Raw genomic sequence first — 24,858 nt, 5'->3', positions numbered from 1 at the left:
TCGACCAAGGAAACACTGTGTACCATTAATTTAAACAGTATTGTATACAGTGTCCTATTTCATGAACAAAACATCAACAAAAATTGATCTAAATGTAGGCCTATACTAATATAAGATCTTGGATTCTCCTTAAATGGTAACTTCAGCCAATTTCAACATGCAGTTGTAATGCTCACACTACCATGGACTTCAGTAGGCCTACCTGAGATTCTATTTTCATCAGCCTTTTCCGAGATCCTGGTCATTGTAATGGGGGCAGATGTTTGTTTACATTTTTAAAAAAAACATCTTGATTTGTTCCGAAAAACATCCAAAGGTTATAATAACATCAGCAGACAACTAGCAAACAGCGATACCTTTTGGGAAAATATTTGGAGTAGGCCCATGTTAAGATTTTTTAAAAATGTAAACAAAAGCTGCCAGCATTAGAATATCTCATATCTTGGAAAGGGTTCATCCAAAAAATGCAGCATCACCGGGTACTGACAAGAAAAGGGTTGCGTGAGCAATACAACAGCATATTGAAATTGGCAGGAGTGCTTATACACGTGGCATGGCAAGTAACCAAAGTCTGCTCAGCAAATTAATTGTACTGTAAACTACTATGTCTAAGTTCAGATATAAATACATTGTGAAAATGGTTAACAGTGAAAAGTGCAAAATAAAGGTCCATGAGACCAATACCTGGAAATGACGACAAACTCAACACTAAGTTACTCTTCAAACATGAACTTTATGCAAAGTATGGAGAAAGTGAAAGACACAATGTTTATATGGTTGAAAATCCAAGTTCATAAGGTTCCATAAGACACAGAGAATGCTATTACAAGTGGCTCAAATAGTTCATCAGCTAGCAAAGCCAGCAATGAACAATAGCACTAACTGAGAAGACAGGGGCTTGCTGTTTGGTAGAGGGCATGGTAAATAGCTGAAATACAAGTTGGATGAATTAAGACTACTCATGTCGCAACATATTGGACAGTAAATGCTGATATGAACCTCAAAACAATTTGCTATTATCATGACAATGGCCAGTGTAAATCATATGATTAAAAATCATTTAAATGTAAAAATTGACAATATTGTGCATGCAAATTCTGTTAAGTAGTTTTTTCACGTGTTATTATAATTGTGAGTTATAATATAAACTAAAATGATGTAAAGTAGAATATTCAAAAAAGTATCCTACAAATGTGCATTTCTTTTAGCATAATATGAACAATCATTATTTTACACTTGCGCAGAAGCCTAATGCTTGGACTGCACAAACCTTGCAAAAATATTTCTTTAGCATTAGCGGCATCTGAGACAATCACAGCATATCAAAGGGCTGTAGCCTGAGTCCTCCAAATATAACAAATCAAACAGGCGCTCCACAACAAGCACCAGTAAGGAATCCTGTGTGATGGAAATAAAGAATTTACATCTAGCAGATTATTTTGGGTAAAACAGACCCAGCAGGAAAGCAGAAGTAATAAAAATGTATTTTGCTAGTCTGATTTTAATCTTGCCCAGCACTACGGAATGATCAGCCATAAGAGAGCATTCTCTCTGAAATCCTTCCAACAAAACTGGCTATAATGGAACCTTGATGACTAAACACCGCGTGAAGCATCCAAAAATACACCCAGTCACATGCAATCAAGAATTAACACACATCTCACATGACGCTGACAAACACCTAATGTACAATCCCTCACACTCACAACACATGACACAAAACGCAAACAGTAACAATTTGCACAGTGTGGAATCAGCATAGGATGGACTTGCTGTTGACCAGATGAGAGCTCCATCACAGATGTTATTGTGAAAAGGCAACAGTGTTAGCTCCCAGCTCGGCTGAATATTCAGTAAAAGCATTCAGGGTTCAGGTCCATTCCCAACAACTAACATTCAACAAAGACAGTTTTATTTGCGATCACACATCAACACCCTTGCGGAAAGAGAATTGGAAATCATTAAGCACATTTAAATTGACCTACACACAAGTACACAGACCACTGGCCTGTCCTTCAATTTAGCTCTACACTTATATGCAAAATCCATTACATAAATAGGGAAAAGCAGCAATTATTTCATTTTGTTCTCTGAAATCCTTCTTTATATCCAACATAACGTTTTAGTATCACAAACATAATGCTAAAGTAAAATTAATTGGAATTCAAACATTCCAGTTAAAAATATTTTCAATATAGAAATGAACCTAAAATAAATAAGTGGCATCTTACACTAGGCAAAAATGTTCATTATTCAAATGTGAGTGTTAGGATGAAAAAATGAGTTACAAAAGTTAGGTACAGATTTTAATTCTACCTCATTCCAAAACACAATCATTTTACAGGACTGCATTTAGGAGTGTTAGTTTAATTTTGTCTATTATGAAGAGTGTCTTAAAAGGCAAGTGTGAGGTGTGACTCTGGTGTTACCTGGTGTTTACATGTCTGCATCACGCCTGCATTGACCTTCTTTACTCTACTCTACACTGCACTGCACTGCACCACACAACATCATTAACCATCCAGGCAGAAATGAGGTCATGTCAGGTGCCAATGCTCTATTCATATCTTAACACCAGCTGCAAAACATACAAATTCCCATTGTAGTCCTAATAACTAAAGGAAAATGAACAGAAACGCTATGATTAAAATAAATTAAAAAAACATGAGTACTGAGTAGTGTCATCATCACTTCATGTACTGTATACTGATTGGCATTGGTGTTGATCTTCAACAGCATAAAACAGACCGTTTATCTTGGCATATTTATTCAATTTATTACAGGTTACTTGTAATGAATGACATTAAACAAAATCATCCATTCACACTCAGTCACACACAAAAGTAGTTAGTTGCCACTTTGATTTCCAATTCCACTCCCTCAAGATTGTGTTGGTAGTCCGAATGCATTTCATGGTTTGATGCGGAACACTACTTTCAGTCTTGGTGGGAATGAAACTGCCCCAAACCCCAAAAGGGATCTTAACAGACAGGAACATGGTTGTGGGTGAAGACACTAGAGGTCAAGTCCCGAGGTTCAAAACTGTCTCTTCCTAAAGAGAGTGGGGGTGGTGCAGAAATGCCTTAAACAGTTCACCTAATAATAGGTCTTATCTAAGGGAGTCATCTACTCATCATCCTCCTCCTCCTCTTCATCATCATCATCTTCAGATTGGTCCTTGGAGTCCAGGTCATCTTCATCCTCAATCTGGGAAAAAAAAGATTTATTAGTAAGATACTTCGACTAGTGTTTGTTCTTAATGCTGCTGCCCATTCTAATTGTTCTAATGGCTGAATCAATGGAAGACAATGCAGCTGGGAATCCAACATGTAGCAAAGCTAGTGTTTTCAACCGTCGCTTGAACTACGGAATCATCCTGTGTTTAGAAATAAAAGTACGGGTTCCGTATTGAGCTGAAACAGGACACGGGACGTTAAAATGCAGGAAATTACATCTAAGAAATACAAACTTTTCTGGGGGAGAATCCCCCCCCCACACACACACACTAAAAAATGAAGTGTCCAATATTTATTCAGGGACAGTTGGCAAACCTAAGCAAAGCCTTCCCTAGTGATTCCCTCTGAGGCGCTCACCGTCTCTCCCAGATCCTTGAGCTTCTGCTTGAGCGTGAGGATCTTCTGGTCCTGGTCAGCGAGCAGCATCAGTAGGTCGTCCTGCTCCTTCTTGGACTCCTGCACCTCCTGCTGCAGCTTGCCTACCTCTGCCTGCAGAATGGCTGCTGTGCTGGTGGCGGAGGCCAGGTCCCCCTCCATGCTGGCTCTGCTGGCCTTCAGGCCCTTCACCTCCTCCTGAGGGCAGCCAACACAACAGACAAGGGCTCAGGCACTCAACAGACATGGGTGGCATCGGGCTACAAATAAGACCCAATAACATCAGACAGACGCAGTAACTGCACTGAACCAGCAGGTAAGACTGAGTTAATGGTAAGAAAACTGAGAAGACATGAAGGCTAGACTGACCTGTAGTTTCTGTGTATCTGTACTCTGAGCTGACAATTGCTTTTCCAGTTCTGCTACTTTAGCCGTGTCCACTCCACTGTCCGCACTGGCTGGCGATGACTGCTATGGGAAATGGACAGAAAAACTCAGACACACAATCTGCAGAAATTTCAAAAAGAATGATCATTGACTCCTCACCATAGCCAGCACAACAGTGAGCATAGCAGCATGCAAGAGGTCTTGCAGGAGTACATCTCATTAACAATGAACTACACAAGCACACACTTAGCATGAACAGGTCACAGTACTGTGTGCATGTGTGCATGTTTGTACGTGTTCACCACAACTCACCACAGTCTCCACCCGTCTGAGTAGCTCTTGTCTCTCTGTCTGGAGCTGATTGATGTCTGCTGCCTGACTTGCAACCTGGGCCCGCAATGCCTCCAGTTCCTGCAACACACCCACCACAATGGCATGCATACTTACTCATATGCTGCGTCTCAAGTGACATACTTGTGTCAGTGCATTGACGCTTTAGTGCATAGTGTACATAGTGCACTGAGATCTTAAGTGCATAGTGTCGTGGGAAAGTTTGGGCAGTATGCACTATTCTCTTACTGTAAGTGACAGGCTAGCGTAGCATTAGCTCGCCAAAATATCGGTTAGCTACTGTTTACATTACACATCGTCTTGTGCTTGCACTTACACTTCCATCACCCCAAATGGCAATTATCTCGCATACAGTACTTGGCTTGAGATGAAAAGGTTGGCATCTCAGCAACATTGCTTTCAGAATTAAGAGACTGTTGACCAAACTCTTCTACTAAACCGAGCGCCACATTTCTTCTGTTACGTTAACAACTTGACAGGTGTAGTGTCCATCGTTCAAGCACACGTTTTTGACCGTTATTAGGGCATCACCTGGGCACTTTCAGTGCACTGAATTTACCATTTTTTTCAGTAAGCACTGAAACATACTGCCCTAAGTGCACCACTTGAAACGCGGAAATAGACTCACTGCTGGCCTACTAGTGTGTGTGGTGCTTTGTGACAATTACATGACACAAAGGAAGTGATATAAGTTTTACCTTTATGAGTTCCGCATTGTCTGATGGGCCCTCTGCTGCCTGTGTTGAAGGGGCTGCCTCGGATTTCTGTAAGGCAATGAAATGCTGTCACAACAAGACAACAGGGCTACTGCAGATTTATATCAATAGTTGTCTGTGCAGTTTACGCCTTCTTATAGTTATGCACATTGTAACATTTATACATACAGTGCATAAAATATAATCATACAAACCACACAACACACACACACATTTAGATCAATTTTTGTTGATGTTTTGTTCATGAAATAGGACACTGTATACAATACTGTTTAAATGAATGGTACAGTGTTTCCTTAGTCAATACCTTGGATTTTAGTTAGCATAAAATTGAAACGTGAACGTTTTGGTGTCACACACACACACACACGCGCACACGCGCACACACGCACACACACACACACACACAAACACACACAAACACACCAGGCTGGCGATGAGTGTGTCCTGTTCAGCGAGCTGCGTCTGCTGCTGGGCGTGTTGTCTCCGAAGCTCCTCCAGCTCCTCCCTGAGCTGACTCAGCTCCTCCGACTGGAGGCCGTTCACATGAGCACCGTCCACCTGGGAGGACGACTGATCACCAGTTTTACCTGATTGTAAACATTCACACACAGACACAGACAACCAGACACACAGACACATGGAGGAAAATGAGAGAGGATGTAAGTATGCAAGTATGGAGGGTAAGCTATGCCAGAATGGGACAAAATCTGCAACTGTACCGAGTTTAAGCTTGAGGATGTTGTATTGGTCTTTGTGCTGCTGGATCTGCGTGAGCTGCTGTGTCATGGTAGACTGCATCTGCTCACTTTGGGACGTCATGTTGGCTACTTGCACCTTCAACTCATTGATTTGGGCATCCTGCAAACAAAAAAAAACACACACACACTTGTTTTACTTACTTTACAAATTAGTTACTACGAGTCTATTTTCAAAGCTTAGCCTGGTTCTCACAGACGGTGCATGTGTCGCTTCAGAGCCCACTAGTGGAGCAGAGCTACACACACTCCCGTCTGGTAGCACTGACATTAACATGCTCTTCTCGAGTAGAAAATAAACGGTGCATTTATTGCTTATATCAACGGCAGCTTGCATTGATGAGTCACAGGACAGATTATAGACTATATTGACTCTTTAGAGAAGAACACAAAACATTTTTGGAGGAATTTGTTGGTGGTGAGTTGCAATAAATCCACCACCATTTATTTTCTGACTCGAGAAGGGCATTTTCTCTGCTACCAGATGGCGGTGAGAACCAGGCTATCCCCTTCTGACTTCATATTCAAGATAAGCGTGAAGGATATGGAATATCTCTTAAATATGTCCTCTCAACGTCATTTCGTTAATATTACTGTGTTCCCCGTTGTTATTGAATGTGTTACGCGTTGGTCCTGTTTTAAAAAACGTTCTGGTTGATTTGTTTCAAGCCGTTTTTGCAAGTTAGCAAGGTGGCTTGTGGAGAAACGAGAGGGTCTTCCGGGTTTCTCGTGTATATGCGTCTCTGATTGGCTCCCTCCTCCTGCTCTGCAGAGAGGTAGTCTAAGGCAGGGGTGGGGAACGTTTGCGGGCCTTGAGGCCGTTTTATCCGGCCCCCGATATCATTTTAATGTTATGCAACTTCACATGAAATATGACATATTTTGTAAAGGAATCTTAGAAATTACATTTCCAATGCAATTAAGTTATATTCAGGGGACCTAGAGAAGGTGGGGACTGTTTTAAAGGTGTCTACCTTCAATATAGGCCTAAATTGCATGGGGAAATCCAGATTTGTGTTCATAGTACGGCTCTCGGAGTACTTTAATGACCCTTGTAGGAATTTGAAGTGGACCCTGGAATGAAAAAGGTTCCCCACCCCTGGTCTAAGGTTAGAGTCGCCACTTCCCCGGGTGGTACTGCACTATAGGGGCGCCAACGGAGGCGTGCAGGCTCCATTCAGGGCTGTGATCTTTCGACAACGACCCCTAGGCAACCTGCAGGCATGGAGCCACCAGAGTGGGCAGGCTGTATGTATGAGGCTTTGTGCTCGGTGTGTATCTGAGAGTAGCAACCAGCTGATAGCTAAGCTAAGCTAGGTTTTGGGCCACCAGGCGTTGCTGGTTTTGAAAACAAGCACAAAAAATTACTAGAGATGTTTTTAGAAAAATCGGTCGACATAAACCTTTGTGGGCAACGCCTTCTTTCGATGTGACGCAACACAGAAAGGCTTTCGTGATTCGCTCGTTTCTCTGCATTATATTATTCTCTGCATTATTTATATTGGGAAACACCAGGAAATACAGCCAGGCGAGGTGACGCACCGCTATGAAAGCCTTGCATGTGAGTTTCACTTCGGGTGACCGTCCGATTTTCAAAAGGAGTGAGTAAAACTGTGTTTTATCGGAAGTTGGCCTCTAAGAGTAATGCATTAGAGTCATCATCAACACATCAATATTAGTCTGGGTACAAAAGGGGGAATGCTCACCTGTTCTCGGATCAGTTCCTTATACTGAGTAACTATGCTGTCGTGCTGCTCCAGAGTCTTCTTTACTTCTTCCTCTTTTTTCTCCTCTTCACTGGATTTATGTACAGCTTTAGTTATCATACCTGTATTCAGAGGAGAAAGGCACACATACATACAAACAAACATCATGACACAATCAGATGGGCAAAATGGATTCATTACTTTACAATCCAGTGCCATACAGTATATAACAGATGATTTTGTTTTGCCTGTCAAATTCAACCGGGTTATCATTCAACCAGCCAATCAATCACCGGGCTGAATTGCACAGGTAAAACAATGTCATTTGGAATATGTGGAACTACATTGTGACTAATAAATCCATTTTGCCCATTACTGAACACAATTGCTTCCATTACGGGTAAATGAAAATCACAATAACAATCATTTTGTACATTTACTGTGGGTCAGCCCCTGACATAATGGGGCGAACTACTGACCTTCCAGCTCTTTGACCAGTTTGGTGAACTCATGATCGAAGAGCATGTGCTCAGGTGTGGAGAAAATGGGTTGGGGCTTCTGGCCCGCGCGAGAGTATAGTTCATGCTTGGTGATGAAGCCCAGCTTCTCCACAAAGTTCTCCTTCCCAATGCGCTTCTCAATCAGCTGCTTCAGCTTATCTCTGGGAGAGGCGTGCGTGTGAGAGAGAGAAAGATACAGAATACATTACATGAAACATATTACATGAAAAAGTGGCTACGGTTAAGTAAGCAGTGGCAAAAATGTAATTGTTCAACATACTTGGTGTAGTTCTCCAGCGAGTTGTCGTTGTAGTAGATGCATATGCCCAGCAGAAGGGCACACAGGCCCTGTACCAGCCGCTCGTCCTCCCCCAAGTTCTCTGAGATCTGAGCCGTCAGCTGGTAAATTTCATGGTAAAGGAAAACAACTCCTACTGTACCAAACATCAATTTGCTCTTTGCCTTTCGAAAGACAACACTCTAATGCCATCTTAAGTGCAGAGACAACATTCAAACCCTCAGTTAGGACCATGTTGTAATTGTCTGATTTAGTTCCTCCACCATCAACCTTGCCTGCAGCTATAGTACTATCGTGGGTATCTTCATCATACCTCTAGCCCCACTTTAAGTATATCATGGGAAGATGTTAAAGATACAAAAGGCACATTCTCTTGGTTGTGCAGGAAGTGTGTGACTGCAATGGGACAGTTGTTGATCCACGTGCAGAGAAGCATCAAGAGGCCAACTCGAGTCTGCACCTTACTACCCTGTGGAGATACAGATGCATACGTTCGTACATGCACACACACAGTCACATACACACGGTCAGTGTTTTCAGAATAAGGTTAACATAAACAGAAATCAGTTGAACAGAAAAGAGTTGAACAGAAATGAGAGGTAGGCAAGCCAGACCAGCAGAGAAGAAGGTACATGCATATTTCCTGGGTTCCTATCTCAATAACAGTTACCTATGAAACCTTGAGTACCTGATTTCTTACTAACATTCCTTCTACAACACATCAGTGCGTACCTTTTCACCCTAAAGGCTAGTCTGCCTACCTCTTCATCGAGTGGTTCCTCACAGAACAAGATGGCCACTGTTCTAGAACATTTAATATTTAGTTCCACATCAGAGGTCACCTTGAACCTTGAACAAGCGGAGATTAAATTGGATATCTAGACCCATCTGTCATCCATGCAATCTGAAAGTCACAATACAGCAGATCAAATTTGATGGAGGTTTGTTACAGTAGACTCACTGATGGGTCTAGTTTGATTTAATCTGACTCTGAACTATGTTAGCTGAACAGAAAAAGCTTGGAAGAGGGAGAACTTGGAACAGAAAGAACTTGGAAGAACAGAAAGAACTTGGAACAGAAAGAACATTGAGAACTCAGTGAAACTTTCAAAGCAGTACATTTGCGAATGTATTCTGTAACTATCTGAAAATTTCTACACTGACAGACAGTGCTTCTGAGTGGACTACAGAGATGTAGAAATAAAACAAACTAGTCTTTAAAAGCATAGCAAACAAATGTACAGCTGTAACATCAACAGTAATCACACACATTTGGTCTTATAATTAGCAACATAACAGAAAGGGAAAAACACAAAAAAGCACTTCAACAAACCCAAAACACAAACTATTAGTAATTAATAAGGTTACATAAAAACAGCAGCAGGGTGGTGAGCAAAATCAACCATATTGGGAGTTAAAGAAGCATGCTGTCCTCTGTGGCCTGGATAGCGATCTGCGTCAGCCTGATGATCTGAGTGCACACTACAGTGTCAGTGAAAGCAAATGGCTATTCAGAACAGGCTGGGGGGAGTCTGATTTTAAGATGCCTCTTCAAATAAAACCAAGGCAACCAAGTTGTTGTGTCCTTCCACTCTATGATGGAATTAGCTCTGCGTACGATTAGCATGTATGGGCTAAGCAAGTGTAGCATGTCCTTTAAAGTAGACTTCAAAGGAAACGAACGTGTTACCAAAAGCACTTCAAAACAGATCACTTCATATTCATTTGAAATTTAAGTGTAAATTCAAAGACACTTTGACATCCTTGCTTCATTAAACAAATAATACAGTATATCTCTAAATAGCTGTCAAACAATGGAGTGAGGCCCAAACATGTGTATAAACAAAATTATTAAAACAAAATACATATTTTTCGGACTGGAACACATTCTAAAAGTAATTGAGGGAATTTGTTTGCTTGAGAAAAGCAATGACAGGTATATGACAAGTGGCAGGTAAAGTGATCTGTCTGCATTTGGTGTCCCTGTAGTGATTACACAATTACAGCCATATATTTTCAAGCATCAGCGTCTCCAGTTTAACCTCTAAAAGAAACCACTCTTACTTCAAGCCCTTTTAATAAGGTATAATATTTGGCGTGACATGAAAGGGGGGGGGAGTCATGTAAAGCATAAGGCCTTCGGGGGATTCTTGTGACAGGCAAGTGCAGTACAATGCAGCCCCTTACTGCTACTACAGACAGTAAAGGTAAAGGGTGGGGTCATTCCAACATGGACATATGGCAGTGCAGAGAAATGAATTCATCAATCAGAAACGACAGGACAGCTCTTCACCTTTTCAGACTTGGTCTCCAAGGGTGACGTAATGCAAAAACAGAAATACATTGAGAGGGGAGAGGGGTAAGAAACAGAACAGTTAGATGTCAAGTTCCTTTAGTTGGGGAGATGAACAGGTCAACGTCATTGTCTTTCCTTATGCTTGTGCTCTGAGCAAACCACTGTCTAGAATCCTTGGTGTGCGTGACAGTCAGGACGTTCACATGCGCTACTTGTGGAATGACATCAGTATTTTTCAAGTTAGTGTTTTGTACCAAAGTTTTAGCGTTCTGGTGATGTCACTATTTTCATATGATGTCATATATACCGGTATGTATTTATAAGAGGCACGTTTTTAGTGGAGGTTAGAGCAAGCTTTTTTTGGGTGACTAATCATGACTGGCTCTATAGATTAGTCAACGTTTAAAATAATCATTAGTTGCAGCCCTAGCTACAAGATTTTCCTGCATGTATGCAAAGCACGTTTAGCCAAACTATTGACCGGTCTGGATACTGCCCCATCTGTAAATTACCAAAGACCAAATATCTTTTAATGATATCAACATCCTTAAATGTTCCTCTCTAAGAAAGGAAGCGCAAGAGGCTTGACACACGAGTGTCACCATCATCATCCGCAGAACCACATCCAACCCCCACCCAAAAACAAAACAAAACAATTTTTAAAAAAAACACTGCAAGTGGTCAGAGTTCAAAGCAAGGTCTACCAAAGAGGTCAGGGTATCAGGTCAGTGAGGAACAACAAGCTGGGTAAAAACAGACAGACAGGGGAAACCAGAGGGATGAACACAACAGGAAGCCAGAACCCCCAAAAACAAAGAGAGGCACCCCGCTATAGGCCAAGCCAAACCTTCACGGTGTGCTGCTCACACAGTTACTCACCCGCCGGCTGATCTTATCACCCTGCAAAACCACAATGCAACACTATTGACATTCACTGAGGGTCACAACCAGGCACTCTCAAGCCAGAGGTGAACATCCTTTACACATGCATTGCACATACATACAGTATACAGTATACAGTTTACAAGAGGAACCCACCCCTTTATATTATTTTCCTAACTATTAATAACGGTTGATAACTTATTAATTGCAGATAACAAAGAATAAGGTTCACTACATTGAGCCATACAAAGTCCGTTTCTTAAAGATAACAGTGCTCCATCTTGTTTAGGTGCCTACCTAATGCGCTTACTGACCTTAGCCCTGATGGGTTACATTACAGTGTACCTGAGCTGGCCCTGGCCACAGAGACGGAGCAGAGAGGGCTCTACCTGAGAGAGGATGTTGGTACACTGCTGCAGGAGGGAGACGGGGGGTTTGCCCAGGCTGGTGGCCAGCTGCACCCGCAGCAGCTGCTCCTTCTGGGTGAGGTTGTCCTGGAGGGCGTGGGCCAGAGCCACCGCAGCACACCAGTTGGACAACGAGTCTGCAGAGAACAGCCCTCCACACAACAGCTGTCCTGCTGAAATGGAGTTAGCTGGGAATGACAGGTAGAGTAGAGGTTATAAATGGTGAGATTACAAAAGCTAGATTTAACGTCAAAATAAAGGTATGGAAAAGGTACAGGACAGTGGTGTGGATGTGCATAACCAAACAAATACATGAGTATGTTTACATGCTCTTCAGTATTCCAAATTTCAGTGAGATACTCAGTATCCCAGCTTCGCATCTGAAAATGTTAACACTTTCAGTATGCTGAATAAACCCTTATTCCTGTTTTGGAGAAGTCATGAAAAGAAACCACAATATTGTGGCATGTAAATACATTGCCCTCAATATGGAAGATTCTGTTGGTGAGAAAGATATTGCTGGTAGCCAGGCTATCCCTAATTAGGACCGGCAAATTTTTTGCTTTTTACATCACGACAAACTATGATCTGCAAAACAATTTGGAAAAATTGCAAAAGTCCATTTTAAGTTTCTTTTTAAAAACACACCATTATCATTAGGAAATTTGATTTGATACTCGAACAGCTGCTGAATTATGATGACTCATTTATATTGACAATTTATAAAAATCTTTTCATAATGATTTGAAATGCAGTGTAGGGAGTGTAGGGAGCACAGCAGTGTTCTTCACATAAAACTGAATATTCCGTAACCAGAATAATCTCTGCACGTTCCTGCACTCAATAAAAACTTTAAATAATACAAAATACGGTAGTTGAAAAGAATAAAGATTTACACATATTTAATTTTAATGGTCACAAAAAACACTCCCCTTTGACCGTAGGTAGAGGATGCTCACCATCAATGGTAGAAGGAAGAAGTGTGGCCACAATTTCACCCTGGCCCTTCTGGTTCTTATAGAGGAAACACTGGAAGCAGTAGAGCACAGCGCAGCGCAGCACAAAGGGCTGCCTCTCATTCACCATGGACATCAGCAGCACCACGATAGCCGGCCTGCGGGAGCAAGAAGCACTCTCAGAGTTCATGGTGGAGGAAAAGGGGCAAGATAAGTAGAGGAGAATAGATTCCAATGAAGGCCAGAAAAGATATGCTAGACTCATTAGAAATGAGGGCTGTAACGGTACACTCAACTCACGATTCGGTTGTATCACTATTCATGACCTACGGTTCGATACACCCCACGATTTCACATTTGCCAACATTATAAACTCTATTAATAAATACTATGATAGTTTATAGGTAGAATAGGTTACAAGAGGCTACTAATAATTTAAAAATCACGATACTGCCTCCTTGTATCGCGATACAGTATTGCGACTCTGTGTATCCCGATTTCTCGGTTCGATACAATACTGTTACAGCCATATTAGAAATGTGAATTCATTGTGCTTGATTTCACGGAGTTGTGGTGATTACTCAAGCCCTTGAAAAAGAAAACCCTCAAGACATCTATCATACGTGTCTGACTGAGTCACCACATGACCAAGCAGCCAGTGTGACACAGTGAAACGTACAAAAATATAGTCTATTGGTAAACAGCTAAATGATGATAGGGGTAAAAAAGAGGAACATTCCACAGAGCAAAATTATCATAACTGGCCAAGCACTTCATGCTAGGCCACACTTTTCTTTATTGGCACAACACACCAGCGGTGCGCATATTGAACAACATGTCAAGAATAAGTAAATTAGCCCATAAATAAGCCCACTGTTAGATGAACACTTGAAAATATATAATATGTAAAAAACAGCACAAGTGACATCACTGATCACACGGTCTTGGTTGAGTTGTTCAACATGCAAAATTTCAGACTGTATCTGTCCCTCCCCTTAATATACATGCCATAGTCATCTTGCCTTGATAACAGCAACCATTTACGGCAGTGGTTCTTAACCTGGGGTGCGCCAGAGATTTCAGGGGGTGCGCGGAATTGTATTTGTGTGCAGGTTGTGACCAAAATTCTGCTTCCAAACATTATAATTAGGCCAAATCAAGACCAGATTAAAACATGCTTTGGACCTAATGTAGTCATTAGAGTATTGATTAATGTCTAAAGCAAGAATCATTGTTAAATTGTTTTTTAGAGCGTACACACTTGTAGACGTTTGGGTTGGGGGTGCGCGGCTTGTCTTGGGCACAGGTTAGGGGGTGCTTCAAGAAAAAAGGTTAAGAACCACTGATTTACGGCTTGGTCTGACCAAGAGCATAACCATTAACATTTCCCAAATGGCATTTCCCAAACAGCCTCCCTTGGTTTGCTAATGGTTGTTTGCTTCCCAACAAAGAGGGAGGAGTTCCTGATTTTTCGGGAGCTCAGAAAGTACTTGCATTGCTCTTGACCTGGGCCTCGTTTCCCGATAACGATGGTTCTTAGCCTTACGTGTGTCGTTAACCAGTGATCCTACGAATGTTCTTAGATTTCCTACGACTGTTTCCCAAAGACACTCGTACATGAACGCGCGTGCACAGCCTCTAAGATCATTCGTAGCGTCGCTCTTAAGGATCGCTGTCCACATATGTGGTGCTGAAGTGTCCTCGGAGTGAACTGCGCCGTCATGCTGCTAAACCATTTACAAAATGTTAGGCGTGTGTCAGTATCAAAAGTTGTTTTCTATAAGAGTGGGACTACATTTGTAGCAGTTTGCAACTATCGGCAGGAGTTATTGTTGGCAAATGAAATAAAATGCACACACAATGAAATCATGCAAAACCATGAGCTACGCTGCTAAACCAGACAAAGCGCGTGCAGTTGGCTACCATGCTTAATATTTAAGAAGACAAGTAGGTCTAGGAGTTCCAAATTGTGATGCGCATTTGGGGAGCGGCGCGTTAAGTACCGCGCACTCAAGGCTTTAACAACTGTGAGGAACATTTTGCACGGCAGTCTGCTGTTATTAAAACAAAAAATCTACACGAATCCCCATCAATTAGTTTCATAATCATAGTTTACCCTTAGCCTACAACTATCGTGTCTTTTCTGAATCGCCTTCCCTTTCTTAGGATACTTGAAAATGAAAGAGGGCGCAACGACTCGCTGACCGTTTTTCTTTTCTTTAATGTTTCGGTAGTGGCCTTCCGACAGTGGCCTTGTCTCTGTTCGCCGAAGCCCCCTATTTATTTTGCGTGTTGATGCCTTGTTCTTGTTCACGAAGCACCCACACAAATTATGATTGATCACAGTTTAATAATGCCCTGATTTATCAAACACAGCTGAACTATTTTACTGCCTGTAAAATATTTTCCAAACACATTACTTATATTTTATACACTTACACAATTAATGCTCCCTTCTTATTTTCGTTACAGTGTCAACTGTGGTGCCATGATATTTACACTCCCGTCTTAAAACATCAACTTGAAGCGCAAGTTTCCTCTTTTCCTGTGGGTGTCTCCACTGTGCCATGCCACTCGCGTCTTAAAACAGCAATCTTATGCGCAAGTTTCTTCTTTTCCCTTCATATCCTGTGGGTGTCTCCACTGTGCCATGCCGTTACGATCAATCTTAGCGCGTTAAGACTACTCCAGACCACTCGTGGATTTCTCTTAGATTACGTGTCAACCTGCGATGGTTCTTTGCTAAGTTGGCTTTGGGAAACGCTCCTTGAGCTCTACGATGGTGTTACGTGTGAACTTAAGTAGCACGTAGCATTAAGTAGTACTTAAGGCCCTTTCGGAAACGAGGCCCTGACTAGTAGCAATGCTGAAGGTGTTGCGTCACTAAGAGGGCACGGTCTGGCTAACCTGCTAGCACAGCATACCCATTGCATATGGTCCAATAAACCGTTTATAATCAGGTTTTTGGAGTAACTGGTTTATTCAAGTGCTCATGTTTACAATAATCGGTTAATTGCAGTTTATTGCGGTTTATAAAAGAAGATTCGCACAGGTAGGTTTTTGGCTAATAAACTGATTTCTCAAGACATCATGTATCCAGCATAATCGGGTTATTATCGTGTTATCGACATTCTATAATGAGAAGTAGCCAATCACAAGCCTTGAATTCCTAGAGTGGAACACATGCAATCGACAGACAGCATGTAAGCAACAACAGTTTAGTCCAATAACCTGTTTATTCCAATAACCCGATTATTGTGGTAATGTAAACAGGCTCATTGACCAAACTGTGCTCCATCCTTATTGGCCCTCTATTCTCCTCAATGCTGACACAAGCTGGCAGTGTCATCCCTGTCAAGATCTAAGAAGACTGACAAGACTGTTCTTTTCTGACAATGCCACCCTTCATAACGAAAATTAATCCATTCACCGAAAACGTTCCTGCACCAATAATGTGATCCATTGCATATTCTGCATTCCCTCCCCACATTCATAGCTGTCTTTTGTCCTCTTTTGTTTGGACAAAATGTCTCCTTGATGTGATGTGAAATAAAAATGCATGTGATAGATTTGTACTCACCTAGGGGGATTGGAGGGAGCGTTGACGGATGCAAAGTAGTCCTGGTTAACCTGCGACCCACGGATGACCTCAGACACAGTGTTAATAGTCTGGAAACAAAACAAGACTATGTAAAAAGAGCAGCTCCCGCCAAGACCAACAACAGTTAATTGAGGCAGGTAGCAATTAGCCTGACCCAATTTCTCAAGGCTGACCTGATGATACAAATTCTATATTGTGCAGGTAAACTAAATGCTTATGTGGCGGCCTGCTGACCTCTGTGAGGATGTCTGCCGGGACGCCAGTGGCCATGAGGATGGTGCAGAGCTGCTGCAGGAGGCCGCACTGGAACATGGCCTTCTGGCAGCTGGCCGCCGCACCGGGAGAGTTCACCGGAGACACAAGCACTCGCACCAGCTGCAGAGATCAAGACATGAGCAGATGCAGTCAGAGTGAGACGCTATTTTGGATAAATGTACATTATAATTTCTACCCCTACCCCTCGTCACTTCAAGGGGAGCAATAAGGAGTAGGGATTAAACCCCTACGAAATAAGACATTCACATCATTTAAAAGCAGCCTCTGAATGGTTAAAGCAACTATACTGTTTGTAATTACCTGGGTTACCATTTTTAAAATGACATGTAAAAAGTGTTTAACTTTATACAATACAAGTTATCACAACTTTTAAACCGTACATTACGGAGAATTTGTGTTTTTTGTGAATGCTGCCATGTTTTAAAGGCATTCACAATGCATTCTGAGAAACTGCTCTTACCCCTCCATTTGTAGTTTGCCTCTGGAAAGGAGTAGCGCTAAGGGGTGAAATGGGATTTAGCCTAATTCTCTATATGTGATGCGCTTGATGGTGATTCCTGAATGTGCATGCGCGTGCGTGTGTGTGTGTGTGCGTGTGCGTGTGTGTCCTTAAATGTCTCCCACCTGCAGCATGTAGTGGAGATTGGTGACCTTTTGGGCTGACCACCCAGCATTATCATCTCCCACCTCAAACCAGGGCTTCATTCTCTGTATGTAAGAGCCCTCCTTAAAAAAGTTCTGGTTGGAGCTGTTGTTCTTCAGAAGATTCAGCAGGAGCAACAGACAGTCTTCCACAACAATACCTGCACACACAAAATACAAAATCTTGTGTTATTGGCCTCACACAATTCACATAACCTTTTAGATGTTATTGGGAATAAATCAAGATTTTTTTTTTTAAATGCCTGCCACCACTACAATGACCAGGATCTCGGAAAAGGCTGAAGAAAAAAAAAATGCCCAGGTACTGACAAGTCCAGGGTAGTGTGATCATTACAACTGCATGTTGAAATTGGCAGAAGTTATCCTTTAAGTTGTCAACAGGATAAGAAATGAAGAATATTGTTGATGTACCCCATTGTATGAGTTTGTATCTCAGACAGAGTAAGCAATGTTCTAGGAGACTGTTCTAGGATGTCTGTGTGTGATCAACAAAATACTATGATTGTGCGAACTCAGAGCCCACAGAAGCATGGGCAATGATATACCATATGAGGTCAATACATCTGGCTCTTGGACGTAACAAAGGTAACGATTCAAATGACTTCAGCAGACAGAGAAGTCAATGGAGTAAGCCAATGGAGTAAACCAGGACAAATAATTACAGGAAATTTCATAGATCTGGTTATCCTACAAAAGAGATTGTTTAGGGGAAGACAGGCAGTTCTTAGTTTAGATCAGGTCAGAAATGGAGAGCTCTGCTAATTGTTTAATCACATATACCAGTATATTCATTTGATCATTTATTCGTTTTAAGTGTTAGAAAAATAAACGTCAAAGTTAAGTACACACCATAGTCTAGCTAACACTTATGGTAACAAGGTTTTTTATAATGATATTGAAGTTTGAAGTAGAATAGCTAGAATCCAACATGAGGTTATTTTCTGAGTGGCAGGAGTTCAGTGCCTTTTTAGGCTGCTGCAGCCCCCAAAACTGCTGTGTTGTTTCAGTGGATGTAAATAAAAAAGAATGTTGCACCTGGTGGACAGAGTGATAAGGTTACTTTGCTGTTTTCCGTGGCTCAAAAAAAATGCACTCTTGGTGTTAGCGTGAATCTGCATAGATGTTTTTTGTTATTACAGTTAATCTTATTACACAATGTATTCATGCTTGTTTCCTTTTTTTCAGTTCAACCAAGGTTCTTGTTAATATTTGATGTCCTTCCTCTGCATGCAAGGTGCACAGTCACATCAATCCATGACCTACGAAATAACCAATCTACTTGCAGAGTAATATGATGGTGTGAATCTGAAGTGCTCATTGGCAGCGAGGATTACACATCGCAGTGGGCGGTTATAGAGATTTAGTCACATCTGAACTTTAGGGAGGCCCAGTGAAAGGTAATGGAAGCCCTCGCAACATTCTAGAGAGCCGTATAATAATATGCCTGTTTAAAGAACAGTGATTATTCATTGTAAGCACTATGCTGCTTAACTACATAATGATTTTTAATTTGGTTAATATTTTATCAGTACTATCAGTACCAAATCTCACATCAGCTACAACTTATCTAGCAAGAATCCTTCCTCAAAAAGTAGAATTAAAGGTACACGGAAATAACTTTGCATTACTCAATTAACTCAATTATTCTTCAGCATGAAAAATACCTCCATCACTGCTGCCCTCCTCTGTGATGATGTCTAGTAGTCTCTCAAACGCATTTTCAAATGCTACAATCTTCTGAATGGCAGCATTGCTTTTAGTGAGCTGTTGTAACAACAGCAGACCCTGGAAGAAGGAAGAGCAAGTTAACCAACCACACCTGGCAAGATAAACTGAAGGAAATCACTAGTGTATTAATTCTAGTCTTTTCGTTCTAAATACTTAGTATGACAGTGGTGACACATAATTAATGACTTAGCCAAAACGCTTTAGACTCATAAGTGACCTACATCATTACGAATGACCTCTCTGGAATCAGCCAGCAAGTCCATCAGCCTGGAAACACCTACAGAGGACAAAAAATACATCATGAATCATCAACAATCCAGAACAAAAGTAGGGTCAGAGGGAAAAGCAAAGTATTCAAGGTGTTTGTGCGGTTGCCGCCTTACCCATTGGACTAACAAGAATGATGCCCTGAACCTGAGCACACTGATTTTTCAGCAAGGCAGTGAGGAGTTTCACAGCTGGCCATCGAACATGGAAGTCAAACTCCTAATAAACCCAACACACATAATTAATACAATACATGACTAGTGTCATACATTTGTCAGTTTATCTGGTTGTGGAGGCGCACTGTGTCGAATGTGTGCTATCCTACCTCCAGCATTGTGAGGAGCAGTGTGATGTTTTCTGGGTCCTGAAGGAACTTCTCTGTGAACTGGGCTCCAACGTCATCCTCCTGCTTCTGCATGTCCTCTAAAGGCCCAATTACATGGAAGGAGGAGAGGACTTTAAACATTTGCACGTAATACATACAGACATGTGTATCTCAGCTGACAGAGAGGACATAGGGGTACAGGCTAGGGTTGGAGGAGAAAGGGGATGTTGGAGATCAGGGTAGAAGGAAGAGCAAAGGTGCGGTAATGGGTTGTCTGCATGTTGGCCTATGTGTAAGGGGTGCATGCTTGGGAGATATTAGATGTAAAGAAAGCTCTAAAAGCCAAAAATCACTGCTTAGTAACAAAGTCTAGTGTATTAAATAGTAACTAGCAATACATAAATGCTTGTAAGGGTATTCTAGTGACAGCCTATGGTGGGTGATTCACGCAGTAGCCCATGTGTGGTGAAAATATTAGGAATTGCAATGAAGATTAAAAAAGAATGTTAAAAATGTACAACACCCAACACCCCAGCCCCCACCCCCACCCCAAATACACACACAAACACACACATAAAGAAAGAAGGTATGCTCCCCATTGCTTATTTCAGTATTAAAAATTAATAGGCCACCATTTGGGAAGGATAGAGAGGATTCTACAGCCAACTACCATACTGACCAGGAACATTCCTATTCTTCCCTGAAACAGGGGGGGCCGCATCTGCAAAGGTGAGTTAGAGAATAAATCCCACCTTTCATCATTACTACACATCCATCCATTCCCTTTTTGGAACAATTCATCACTTCAAGTAACATTAACAACACCTCACTTGCACATTATTATGGACTAACAATCACCCTGTCAGTGGAGGAAAAAGTCTTAACTGACAAAATATTTCGCTGCAATTTAATCTGTAGTTATTACCGGTATTTCATTTACAGTAGTTGCTACCCACATACCAGTCCATGCTACATTTATGAGACAATCACTGAATAAAGAGCTCTTAAAGGGGATTAGAGGGTGTCATGCACATGAGTCAATTACCTTCTGATTCATCTGCAGAATTAAACATGGAACAAAAGAAAGGAGGATCAAAACATGATCTTGTCTGAAATCATATTCATCATTATGAAAGACTGAACAGTCCACAGACAAGTCAAATCAATTTTACAAATATGCAACAATTAACCACCATCAAATCACAATGAATACAAAAATGGTCCCAAATTGGTAAATTAACTGGATGAATTAATTATCCATGCAGAACAAGAGAAAATGACAGTCACAAGCAAATAAAAAAAATAAAAAATAAAAAAAGAGAAATGCAACAACGCCTGCCAAGGCTACCTTGCTCTTCTTCCTCATCACTACAGATGATGTTGTATATCGTGTCCAGAGCATATCCAAGGATTTCAGAGTCCGCACTGCAAAACAAAGTTAGAATGACAATGTTACATTCAATAATAATACAATAATAACACATCTTTCAGGTTAAAATTCAGCGACTGTTAGCTGTTGCAGGCAAAAACACGCCCCATACCTATCTGTTTGGAGAATGCGAATAAGGTGCTCCAAGGCCTGTGAACCGACTTCCAGGCGGTATTTCTGTGAAGAAAACAAAATTTTTAACTCAGTGTGAACTCCACAGCTACAGTTGAGGGAAAGGGCATATTGGTGTGTGTCCCAAATGAGGTGTGGTTTTATGGATATTAGAGTTCATATTTAGCTATTGTATCGTACTTTTTAAAACTTTCAATCTAGTGTTAAAGGAGGACAACATGAACTGCCTACTGTCATATAAATTCTAAATATTTCATTAATTTTATTTTTTAACTGTACGTTTACATTACACGTATGTTGTGTTTATGTTTACAATACATAGACACTTATCTAAAGCTTACAGTTAAAGTTCCTTGGATGCAAGTGTGTACACTACGGTTACGGTCCCTGTAGCAATGTGGGGTTAGGTGACTTGGGTCAAATGTACTTCATGAAAAACTGAAAGAAAAGTCCACGACACCAAGCTCCCGTTGCTCTTTTTTTAATGTGACGTTTCGGGCAGCATGCCCTTCATCAGCCTTTTCTTTCAATTTTTCATGGTATTTTTGCTGGTCCTGCACCCAATCTTTTTGAGACGGATGTGCGTGTTTTTTTCTCTTTAACTAATCAAATGTACTTCAACCATGGATGATAGGATATTTGAACCTGCAACCTTCCCATTCCAACTTGCTAAACATTGGTACCACAGCTGCCCGTAACTGATTCCAGTATTCCACTATGACTTTCAGTAGGAGGAAATTTGTTGTGGCTGCCTTTCCAACTGGACACTGGGGGCAACACTGACCAATTTGACAATTATAAATCAAGAACATCTAGGGAAATGACAGCCATAATGTGTGCCTGTGGACTGTTGTGGTCGATAGAATATGTATCAATTGCAAGATGCCGTGCTCAGTGTCTAATGTATCCTATGATGATGGCTATGCCATTAAATGGAGACGTTAGGGTTGCTCTGACAGGCACCACGGTACCTTGGACAAAGATTTCAGGGCCCGGACAGCATCTCTACGGTCCTCTAACAGTGTTGCGGAGGCAACGCGATCACAAAGTTTCTGGATCTGAGGAAGAGAATAAATGCAAAATACATTTTATTCAATAATAATGAAACAAAACATAACATTAGGAAATGCATGCAGTTTCACAACGTCAAATTATACATCATGTAATGATGTCTCTATTGCATGCAAGCTGTCACTAGCTCTAAATGGTTTATTCACAAAACTTAAGTAATTACACAAGAATACAACACTTGGGTATACAACCAGTTGGGTGATCTGCAAACGCTGCTGACATCTTTGTTCGACGTCAATACCAAGGTGCAATAATACCTCGGCTATGCTTGCATTAGGAATTCTTGCAAGCACATCTGTCACTGTCACTGTCACTCGACCGACATAACTAAATGCACCTCCTATCTCCTTGCGGAAACAGAAGCCATTATATGAACGTAGTGGGTGGATTTTAACTGCACGGAAGGAAACACAGAGAGGATTTGATAGAGACGTCCACAAACTCATGTCTGAGTCCAAATCTGTTCAAATCTTACCGACCATAAGGCACAAAGCAATGGGCGCTAACATAGGTAGCTACTTTGCTAAGGGGCATGCATTCACGACACACAGAACGTATTCGACGATGAACACACACCTATTATTATGCTGGCTAATGTCACCGAAAAGTTTGCAAGTGGAAAGAAGTCATGGTTGGGGCTTGTCGCTATGACATGGTAGTTATAGTCATAAACATCAGTGCCAAGCTCTAAATTATTGCAACACAGACCTTCAGCACCTCACTGTCACCCTGCTGATTAGAACTACAGCCGACATCCACATCAGAGGGCAGTGACGCTCCTAAGTCACATAGCACAAGGCTCAATTCGCAGTACAGCGATCACGTGAGGCATGGTCAAACTGCCAAACTTAACCTAACAAGGATAATTCAATCAAATAGTCTCCCGATACAAAATGCCATTATGCATGTACAGCGTCCTCCTGGGCTAAAAGAGCAAAGCTAGCTAGCCTCCAACTCACCGTCTCAACACCCGAGTGTTGTGTCCCCGTTCCCTGTCCGAATGGCCATTTTACGAAATTCATTCTCTTTTATGCCCTCTTGACTAAGAGTTAGACGCCTTTATTTTAGTTACGTCACTTATTCTATGTTTGATGGTGTTTGGGGGCTCTTCAGTGGGTAAAAATACTGACGCCTCTATGTTGATCACAGACTGTACACAGGAGCTCGCTCTCTGTGTCGACCCCGGAACTTCACTTGGAATTGTGATTTGCGCAAGCGCGGAGACGTGGCGATACGTGGCTCAGCAGACAAGTTAAAGAGAAAGTGTGCTAAAATTGAGCTAACACATCTTGTGTTCTATCCTATGACAAGTCAATCAAAATTTGATGAAATGCCCAACCTTCCTTTGTCATACTTGCCCAAAATTCGTCCAAAATAAAGTATGGGGGCCCTATGATCCAGTGTTATCCAATCTGCTTCAAAATTAAGGCTATTATTTCTGCCTAGTTTTATAGGAGAACACCCCTTTAAGGGCAATAGTTGTTTTTCTCTAGGTAGAAGTTAACAAAGTGTTTAGTATCAGGGGAGGGGAACCTTTTTCATTGGAGGGCCACTTCAAATTCCTCCAAGGGCCGTAAAAGTAATCCGAGGACTGTAGGCTACTATGAACACAAACCAGATTTCCCCTGCACTTTAGGCAATAGGCACCTTTAAAATAACCCCCGCCTCCTCTACCCCCCCCCCCCCCCCCCATATAACTTCATTGTATTGAAAATGTAATTTTTAATATTCCTTTTCAAAATATTTCATATTTCATGTCAAGCTGCATTAGGCCTACATAAAGTTATATCGGGGGGCGGATAAAATGGCCCCAGGGGTTGTAAACGGCCCTTGAGACATAGGTTCCCCACCTCTGGTTTAGGTTTGATGTCAGTGACACAATGATCAATCAAAGTTAAAAATAAAAATAAAAAATACAGCAAAAACAAAAAGGGATGGGGCATAAACAGTGGCCCTGCAGTCCCACAGGGCCGATTCTATTGGTTTTTGTATTAGAGACCAGGACACTTTTTGGGGGTCCCAGCCCAGCCCTGATAAGAAAGTGCTTAGTTCCGCCAAGGTATGACAGAAAATGCAAGTCTTATGTCTGATAAGCACCTGCTGTCATTGCTCTCACCACCTCACACATGCACAAGCACATTGAAAAGAATATTTACATTGCCTATGTTGTGGTGGCCTACACATTATTTTAGGTTCTTTACTTTGTTAAATGTAATTTGGTTTATTTTATGTAGCTGCTTGCTTGGACCTATGCAACCACAGCCAGGACAAGACATGGGCCAATTTGACTTACAGGTTGAGGCCTTTGTGTGTGTGTGTGTGTGTGTGTGTGTGTGTGTGTGTGTGTGTGTGTGTGTGTGTGTGTGTGTGTGTGTGTGTGTGTGTGTGTGTGTGTGTGTGTGTGTGTGTGTGTGTGTGTGTGTGTGTGTGTGTGCATGCATGTGTGTGTGTGCTTGCGCCCATGTGCATGCTTATGTGTGTCTACGTAATGTTCCATG

The 24,858-nt window shown here is 41.6% G+C and overlaps 1 protein-coding gene across 3 annotated transcripts; it reads right to left on the bottom strand.

Annotated features, from left to right (window-relative positions):
- Positions 1-713: 713 nt before the first annotated feature.
- Positions 714-23,538, bottom strand: uso1 (USO1 vesicle transport factor). Of its 3 annotated transcripts, XM_063218320.1 has the most exons (28): positions 23,320-23,538; positions 22,261-22,347; positions 21,270-21,334; positions 21,077-21,153; positions 20,774-20,785; positions 20,408-20,449; positions 19,729-19,826; positions 19,520-19,622; positions 19,358-19,413; positions 19,073-19,193; positions 17,370-17,548; positions 16,704-16,844; positions 16,449-16,537; positions 12,872-13,026; positions 11,895-12,100; positions 11,503-11,523; positions 10,621-10,635; positions 8,686-8,796; positions 8,310-8,428; positions 8,009-8,190; positions 7,530-7,651; positions 5,788-5,926; positions 5,492-5,655; positions 5,048-5,113; positions 4,311-4,409; positions 3,981-4,082; positions 3,594-3,809; positions 714-3,207 (listed from the first exon to the last, which is right to left on the bottom strand). In XM_063218320.1, the coding sequence occupies exons 1-28, from the start codon at positions 23,380-23,382 to the stop codon at positions 3,127-3,129; spliced, it is 2,931 nt and encodes a 976-aa protein (XP_063074390.1). In that variant the 5' UTR covers positions 23,383-23,538; the 3' UTR covers positions 714-3,126. The 3 variants fall into 3 exon arrangements, with proteins under 3 accessions (XP_063074390.1, XP_063074391.1, XP_063074392.1); XM_063218321.1 differs by lacking the exons at positions 10,621-10,635; positions 20,408-20,449; XM_063218322.1 differs by lacking the exons at positions 10,621-10,635; positions 11,503-11,523; positions 20,408-20,449; positions 20,774-20,785.
- Between the last annotated feature and the right edge of the window lie 1,320 nt (positions 23,539-24,858).

The sequence above is a fragment of the Engraulis encrasicolus genome, chromosome 16 (assembly GCF_034702125.1).
Source record: "Engraulis encrasicolus isolate BLACKSEA-1 chromosome 16, IST_EnEncr_1.0, whole genome shotgun sequence".
NCBI classification, from domain to species: Eukaryota; Metazoa; Chordata; class Actinopteri; order Clupeiformes; family Engraulidae; genus Engraulis; species Engraulis encrasicolus.
The sequence above is the reverse complement of the archived record's forward strand: the minus strand, read 5'-3'. Positions and strand labels throughout refer to the sequence as shown.